This window comes from Elaeis guineensis, chromosome 1 (genome assembly GCF_000442705.2).
Source record: "Elaeis guineensis isolate ETL-2024a chromosome 1, EG11, whole genome shotgun sequence".
Lineage (NCBI taxonomy): Eukaryota > Viridiplantae > Streptophyta > Magnoliopsida > Arecales > Arecaceae > Elaeis > Elaeis guineensis.
This window is the reverse complement of record NC_025993.2, coordinates 168246959-168255961: the sequence shown is the minus strand read 5'-3', so window position 1 is coordinate 168255961 and position 9003 is coordinate 168246959. Positions and strand designations below refer to the sequence as shown.

At 38.3% G+C, this 9003-nt stretch overlaps 1 protein-coding gene across 1 annotated transcript; it reads right to left on the bottom strand.

Moving 5' to 3' along the window:
- Positions 1–4917: 4917 nt before the first annotated feature.
- LOC105060320 (class V chitinase CHIT5b) lies at positions 4918–8070 on the bottom strand. The gene is made up of 2 exons (XM_010943986.4): positions 6749–8070; positions 4918–5127 (listed from the first exon to the last, which is right to left on the bottom strand). The coding sequence occupies exons 1-2, from the start codon at positions 7986–7988 to the stop codon at positions 5105–5107; spliced, it is 1263 nt and encodes a 420-aa protein (XP_010942288.1). The 5' UTR covers positions 7989–8070; the 3' UTR covers positions 4918–5104.
- Positions 8071–9003: the final 933 nt, after the last annotated feature.

The window sequence follows — 9003 nt, the reverse complement described above, 5'->3', positions numbered from 1 at the left end:
AGCGAACCGACGAAGGCATCTTTGCTTCTCTTCACACGGATATAAAACCTTGCGTTTCTCTCTCTGCTTTTATCTTTTAAACAGTCCAAAAGTCCGGGCAACGCACGGTATAATTATAATTCATAATATATGCATAATAATATAACTAAAAAAATCAAAAAAAATATTTTAAAGTTATAATCGATATATAACAAGAAAATTATAATGGGCCCTTAAATTTATCAATTTAGTACTGATTAAAAAGAAATGATATGTATTTAAAAGAAAAATTACTAAAACATCATTTTAATTTTTATCACATGATTTAGCCAAACAAATTTATAAAATTTATGGATTTTGATGATGGGGTGTGGATAAAAGAAGGATGATGGAGATGGGAGATACTTATAAGGCAATGAATGTCATAGTTCATGTAATTTTGATTGAGACGGAATATCCGTATAATCGAAATCTCACTTACAAAAGATGCCTAATTAAATAATTGATTGGGATTCAAAAAATTTAAATAGAATGGGACTTCTGATAAGAAATAATTATTGATTTGGATTTTCTAATACATGAAAAAAAAATTTTATCATGCACGTGAGTTTTAGCAAGATAGTAAAAAAAATGAAATGATTTTTGAGGATATTTTCAAAAATTATCAAATTTTTTTTAGTGACCTACATAATTAGGAGAGATCTAGAGAGAATAATCTCTAAAATTGCATAGAGAGAGATATTTTAGCGTGGAAGTAAAACCATAACTTTAGTTATGATTTTTATAATTTTTGATAAGTTCTTTAATTTTCTTTCGACCACTCTATAATATATGCTATGTAGAGAGAGTTATCATGATAGTAAAAGCATGGTAATATTTTTTAATATTTTTTATGAATTTTTTGATTTTTTATGAATCTCTTTATAATATATATATATATATATATATATATATATATATATATATATATATATATTATAGGATTCATCTTTAATCACACTAGCTAGCGTCAATCAGTGGAAGCATACGTTGCACTTGCTAAATGCTTGATGTGTTATAGATATTATTTAAACAACCAATTTATATCTTATAGATATTATTTAAACAATCAATTTATTTAGATAAAAAAATAATTTATCTATATTCTTTTATGCATTGAAAAATGACTTGAGAATTTGTTATCCATATTTTTATGCATTACTAGTTTTTTTGGATAAGTTACTAAGATCTATCCATATTTTCGTTAATACTCTTTATTATATAAATATTATTATTTATAATAGTATAATATGATATATCATATTATAATATATTATTATTATGTATTATAATATATTATAATATATTATAATATTAACTTATATTAGTATAATATAATATATTATTATATTATTATATTATAATATATTAATATATAATAGTATATTATATTATTATACTATTATGTATTACTATATTATTATTATTACATATTATAGTGGATATGTAATGTTAATATCACGGGCTCTTAGAAAATTGACCTAAGGGCCCATTCTTTTGAGGGTAAAAATTTATTCAAGAATCAGTTTTTTTTCTGGATAAGTATTTTTCATGCAATATTTAGATAAAAAATAATTTATCTATATTCTTTTATGTATTGAAAAATAGCTTGAAAATCTGTTATCCATGTTCTTTTGCATTACTAGTTTTCTGCATAAGTTACTAACAACTATCAATATTTTTCATAATACTCTTTATTATATAAATATTATTATATATAATAATATAATAAGATATAATATAATATAATATAATAATAATAATATTATTATTATTATTATAAGGTTAAGGGTATATTGAGAATGAATTAAAAAGATTATTTTTTGAGTTGATGGGAAAATGATTTAGCCACTCTCAGGTGTGTAAGATTTTTTCTATTTGATGGGTAAATATTATCTATGAAAAAATAATTTATCTATCTTGAAAAGTGTGAAAATATGATTAAGTTGGTTAATAAAAAAATTGATCATTTTTTTTATAATATTTACCCATAAAAAAATAGATCTTTAATTTTATTCAATTCTTGGCGTGTGATAAATAGAAAGAGAAACTCATATTATTTTTTCTGGCCAATATGCACAAATTTAGTGCTAAGAGTCAGCTAAAATGTGGACTTGGGTTGCATAGGAATTAGGATCGATGATTCCCCTAAGAATCCGCTATCCGTCAAACTCCTTTTGCAAGATAGGCTTAGCGAATGGCTGAAGGCTAACGGAAATTTTTAGTTGGATAAATATAATATTGATAGATCTTTTCCTAATGATGTGCTTAAGTTTAATATAAATAGATCTTTTCTTAGTGTTCATAGATTGGCTGGTGCAGTTGTTTGCAGGGATCATCACACAGTCCAGCAAAAGCATGTATGTGCTATTCCGGCCTGTTCAGCACTTGGTGCCGAGGCATAGACTCTCCATGAGGCTCTTCAAATGGGACATGGTCTGGGCAACCAAGATCATAATTGAAAGCGACTGCAGGGTGCTGATCCACCTTCAAAAATAGAGGGCAACTTTTTGATGGAAAATGGAGGGCAACTTCAAATTCTCATCCAGGAGATGATGCAATACTTCGATGAATGTACGGTGTAATATGCAAGCTAATCATGCTGCTGATTGGGCTGCAAATTGGGGGAGACCACTGGGTTACTCGGACGCAGAAATATGTAAAATGAGGTCTTTTACGGACCACATTGATCTATAAATTTAAAAATAATAAGAAAAAGTCTAAAGTTTGGGTCCAGACGATCCACGGCCAAAGGGATTTTAGCATGTTCACGTTGTTTCTTTTCTCTTTTTCTATTTTTTTTAAGAAACATATTTGCCCCGTTTATTTTTGTTCGCCATGAAAAAAGCTTTGAAGACTAGGCTGAAACCATCACCTCATTATATACTTCCGCTGCATTGTTCTCCCTATTAAATCCACTACCACCAGGTACGTCATCGCCCCTTTATTTCTCAATCCAACCCCGACTGCCGGCGTCAATCCCGTGCTCCATCGGGCAATATTTGAGCTGCCACATCTAGCCATATAGTGGCAAGCCCATAACCAGCTTTCTCTTGTGGCATCCCTGCCACGAGCCATGGCTTGAGCCCATAGCTGGTGCCCCATGTTGCTCAGCTGGTCGCAGAGCGTTGCATGAACTCCGAAACGATGTATTCCATGAACTGCTGTAGTTGAAGCACATCGCATTGGTCGAGTCGAACCCAATGGCCATTATCTCCGGGAGGTACAACCTCGGCATATAGCTGGGGAGGAAGAAGTGAGATACAATATAGACGATGGTCATGAGTGACGGGCATGCAGGACTGGCTAGTGGTTGTGGCATCCTGAATTGCATCTTGCTTCTCCACAAGGAGGTCATCAAGATTGGCCATTTGTAAGCGGGCTCCTCCGCCAGTCCTAGTCAATATGTTGGTTATCAAAGTTGTACTTAGCGGCGATAGTGATGGAGGAGTTGATGAAGATGCCAAGGGTGGAGAAAGTGGCAATAGCATTGGCAAAGGCGGCGGGGTTGCCACGGCCACCATCAGTTGGGAACATGGCTCCGGCAAGAGGGCTACAGGTGTAGATGGTGGTGGTAAAGTTGGAAAGGGTGCCCAAGTTGCAAATCAAAACCTCATCTAAGCTAACCAGAAATATTTAGATTCGTCTCGTATATATATATCCAGGATTTATCCGGTATATAGTTGATATATAGACATGCAGGTTCTCACATACTCTAAAAGTCCAAATCTATTCAAATTTGATCACAAACATTACAATTAGATTATCGTCAATCCATATGGATTCATACTATAGTATTCCTTAATACATATAAGTTATAGGTCTGATCCACTCTCATACCATATTGTAACAACCTAAAACTTTTACTTAAAATGACTAACCAAAATATATTATTTGGATTTGTTTCATTCTATATATAAGTACTATCTAAAATATATCTAGTACACAGTCGATATAGGACTAAATACATACTTGCACAAGTTCTTATGGTCAGCATTCAAGGAGATGACGATGAATTTGGAGGAGGTGTCATTTGGCTGGGTGAAGGTATAGAAAGTGTGGATGAAATAGGAGAGGTCAATGGACAAAGGGCAAAATGGAAAAGTGGTAATAGGTATGTGGTGGCTGGCTTTGATCACCCATAAGAAGAGGGGAACTAGGGTTTGCTTCAGTGGAGTAGATGGAATCAGTGGGCCAACAAACGATGCACCATTGTAAGTTGTTGTATGGCAAAAACGAGGAGGAAAAAAAAAGGAGGTGAATAAAAGAAAGAAGGCTAGGTATGCATGAGTTATGACGGGAGAGAGACTACAGCCCTTTGTCAAATCATGCATAACTAAATTGAGAAATTCAAAGATGAATTTCATTGTGCTAAGAATTAGAGAACCACGTACTTCATTTGGGGTCACTTAATACTATTTTTCTTTTCTATTTTGCATGAAAGGATTCATTTTTCTTCGTGCGAAACCACCAATATTGGATCGCCCACCAGCTAGATCTCAAAGCACTCTAAACTCCATCATTCATATATTGGCACAAATCTCAAAATGAACAGTTAATGATCCAATGGTGGATTTGTAAGAAGGAAGCTGCATATCCTTGTTTAGCACGAAACATACACCCTCGTCCTGGTATTGCATGGTTAACTTAATTTTGTGATCCAACAACTATCACCCAACATTAGTACGGATGGATGGTGTCACCACTTGCTACTCAAGGCAGAGTTTGATGTTAAAGGGTATCAACCTTAATTTTCTTTTAAGCCTCTATTTCACCATGCATGTTTCATATCGTTAAGCTCGGCTTGAATTAATGCTGGGCTGAGTACGCAGAGAGGAGAGGAGATGCAAGTTTAGAGTAGGATGTGGGTTTGGACACCTTAGAATTTTTTAAATATTGTAACTCAATTTCCAAGAATAAATCACACTTTTCTTTTTGGAACAACACAAGTTCTTCATTAAATTAAGCAGATTGAAACAAAGATACTTATGGGGTAAAACCGAAATTAAGCAAATAGCTATTACATCAAGCCAATGGAGAGAGATAATGATGGCTGAAGAAGGAGAAGAAGAGGAAGTTCATTCGCTCAACCCTGCCATGCATCCCATGCTGCAACAACAAACACTACCAGTTAGTACTACTTAAAAGTGAATGCGTTACAAGCGATCAGTGCTAGATTAGATGTCAGCCACTAATCCCACATATCAGTGCTGACACGTGTTATTACAACTTAGGAAAAGAAACAATCAGTTCGTAGCTGTAACTAAGAGACACGTGGCGATCACGAAATTTTTCTCAGTGCATCAAATTCAGGTGCACTTCATGAGTGGTAGCACCAGACGAAAAAAAGCTACAGACAAAAAACAAGAAATAAAAAAGCCAACCACCACTCGACTATGTAGAATGATGTTAACAATTCGAGATAATGGCTGCCGGCCGCTCACACACCACAACAACAAGTTAAAACGTTATCATTACGGCATTATCTATCTTAAAGATGGATGGCCCTCCTCCATCATGACGATATGCTATGTATCACCCTAATAAAGCTTGTTTTTGAGAAAAAACTACTAAATAAATTAGATCATTATTAGTGTGATTCATCTAGGATAAAATTATTAGGTGCATTCACCTATGATGAATTTATCCTAGGTCCATTTAATAATTTCTTCTCTTCGAGATGAATGGGATAGCGCTTATTCTGTGGGTTATGGCAATCACAGTTTGGCTGTTATTGGAACAGTCGCAATAAAAGAGTTCTTTAGAGTGTTACTTGTTCCCCTTGTTAATTGATATACAGAATCCCTGGTTATTTTGTTCCTAATGTTAATGAAAGCAATCAACTTCGCTCTAAGAATCCGTCGACGTGCTAGGATGATTTCTCTCTGTATGAATTAGAAAGCTCTTCATCCTTATTTGTTTCTTGGTGATCCTCCTGGATATCTTAAAGTCAATGTTGATACAGCGATAAGAAATGACATGCATGATGACTTTGGATTTTATAAACCGAAACTCTAATGGGTGCCTGATTAAAACTGGTAGGAAATCTATTTATCATTGGCCTGTATGCTGAACTTGTAGCCAGCTGCCTGGATGGATTTGTGTGTAGCAGTAGTTGAATTAAAAGTCGCATATATTTGCCTAGAAAGAGACTCTTTGTTTGTTATTTCTGATATTGCTAACTGGACGGTGAAAGATGCTCAGGGTCCTCCAATCTTACTGGATGTCTTGTATTGGAAGCTTGGCTATCATGTCTTCTTGATCTCTGATGTTTTTAGGGAAGCAAATAGAGCTGCCGATCTCATTACTAAATTGGCTCAGCAAACAGATTGTTTTTGGGGCTCTAATGATATTATTCCACATGATCTGGCTATTATTTTGCAGGAAAACCCGGGTGGTAAATCTTGTAGGTGGCGATAGTAGTGGCGGAACTAAGTTCTATGGGTTCAAGTGCTCTGTGGGGTATGTTTGCCAACTATAGCTAGGTCTTGCGTATATGTAGCTGAATATGTAGCTGGGTTATTGTGAATTCTTAAGGTAAAGGGGTAACTTGAATTATGCATTGTATGCGGTCTAATATAAGGTGCTAAACTTGTTTAAGTATTATACTCAGGCCTGTAAACGCTGCTACCGAACTTGAATTCACGAATGATTAGCCTTTGGCTCCAGGTTCTACCAAAAAGAAAAAGAGAGAGAGAGAGAGAGAGATTTGTCGCCCGTCATTACTTACCTCTTTGAGAGATGCTCCAATCCTTGTCGTATCCGATCGCCCAAAAGAAATACCCGCCGAGGCCAAGCTCCTGCGCGAACTCTATCTTCGTCGTCACCGTCAACGGGTCATCGTACCCGATCCAATTCGTCCCGGCGTAAGAATACACAGACACCGTTACTTCATCATACACTTGGGTCGCGTTGTTTTCGCTGTTAAAATCCACTACCTTCGAGTACACCAGCACCCCCTCGTTCCCCGGTCCGACCCCTACTGCCGGCGCGCCGATGCCGTGGTCCGCCGGGTCCTTTAGCTGCCACGTGTGGCTATATAATGGCAAACCCATCACCACCTTCTTCGGTGGAATCCCAGCCTCCACCCACGACGTGAGTCCATAGCTCGTGCTCACGTTGCTCTTTGGGTCGAACAGCGCCGCAGGCGCCCCGGTCTCCGTCTTGTTCCATGCGCCATGGTAGTCGTAGCACATCGCATTGATCCAGTCCAGACTAACCGCCATCTTGTCGGTCGGATAAGATCTCGGCGTGTAGCTGGGGAGGAAGAAGTGCGACGCGAAGTACACGGCTGACGTGAGTAACAGACTGGGTCGGCCGGTCTCGGCCGCCTCGCGAGCGATCGCGTCGCGCCATTCCATGAAGAGGTCGCCAAGGCTTGCCATTTTCTCGGGGTTCACCGGGAACTCCCAGTCGAGGTCAAGGCCGTCGAGGTTGTACTCGCGGGCGACGGCGATGGTGGATTTAATGAAGGCGGAGCGGGTAGAGAAGTTGGTGGCCATGCTGGCGAAGGTGTCGCCTCCGCCGCCACCGCCGCCGATGGAGAGCATGGCTTTGACTGGGGGTTGGTGAGCGTGGAGGGTCGCGGTGAAGTCGGCGAGGATGTCTGCATCGGAGGGGGTGATGACGACTTCAAAGGAGGTGTTATCTAGTTCGACAAAGGCGTAGTAGATGTGGGTGAAGTAGGAGAGGTTGATGGAGGTGGGATTGATCCCTGAGAACCAGTAGCCAGCTTTGATGGCCGACGATGGGGGAGGGACGGGGGCAGGGGCTGGGGTTGGGACACCATCCGGAAAAGGGGCGAAAGGATCAGTCGGCGAAGAGGGGCTTGCAGTCGGCGAAAAGGGGACGAAAGGATCAGTGGGCGAAGAGGGGCTCGCAGCCGGTGCAAGCCCATAAGCTCCTGCTCTGGAGATAAAGAGGAAGAAGGAGGTGCTTAGGATGAGGAAAGCTATGAATTCCGAAGCCATGATGGGAGAGAAAGGGCAAGCTTTTTGATCCTAATAGAAGGTGAGGTAATGTTATAGGAAGCAGTAGAGCTCCGGTGGTAACGAAAAACCATGTGGATATGAGAATTTTATATTTGGCAGGTTGCCGGTCCTCTGGGCGCATTATAAATTCTCTCCTCCTTTGGAGTCTTATGTTTGGAAAGTTTAAACGCTGGTGATGATTGCGAATGGAGGTTTACGTTTATCGCATCCAGCTCTCCGTCAGTAAACTCGTGGAGGGGACGTTTGGTCCCATTTTGGGACTGGAATTCTCTTTAAGGTAGTGCTTGGTTACGTAATTTTAGATGGAATCAAATTTTATTTTATTTTATTCTTTTAAATATTATAAAATTTAATGATGGATCATTTTGATTTATTAATTTTGATTGTTGTTGCCTAACCTTCGAGTATGAATTTCGAATTTCATATCGGACGATGAAATTGGATATTTCATGATCTTTTATTCTCGAGATAGCCGTATTATTTATGAAACATAAAGAAGAAGTGAGAAGGGAGGGGGTTTATCTTCATGCCGCGGTTGCTGCTCGTACTTTTTCTTTTTCTCAATGGATTGAAATCATCTACAGCCCTCCTTCCCTCCATCCCCTCCACTACTGCAGTGTCGTTCTTCGTTCGATTTGGATTCCATAGCCACCGATCACTGCTGCACTAGCCTCATACTTTCTCGATCTCTCTATAAGTATGTCTCCTCCTACCTCCTCGTACGGTTGGCAGCCCTCCTACTGGCTCGTTCAGTGTGCGTTGCTGCATCTCTTGCTGTCTTTATCCTTCTCTCATTCTGCTCCACTCGACGATCCTTCTATTCTGCTACTACTACCTTCGGTATAGCATTGAAACTTTTTGCTTGATTGTACTATTTTGTTATAAGTAGATACTGTCTCATATCTGTTAATAAGATCTGTGAATGTTGCCCTTTATTTACTTTTTGATTTTTTTGGAACGTTGTTGTCTTAAAGTTTTTTTTTTTTGTGCTATC

Excerpts from the sequence above, each read along its gene's own strand:
- LOC105060320 (XM_010943986.4), bottom strand. The coding sequence starts at position 7,988 with ATGGCTTCGGAATTCATAGCTTTCCTCATCCTAAGCACCTCCTTCTTC. Across the intron at positions 5,128-6,748 it reads TTGGAGCATCTCTCAAAGAG|CATGGGATGCATGGCAGGGT; the intron begins GTAAGTAATGAC and ends TTGTTGTTGCAG.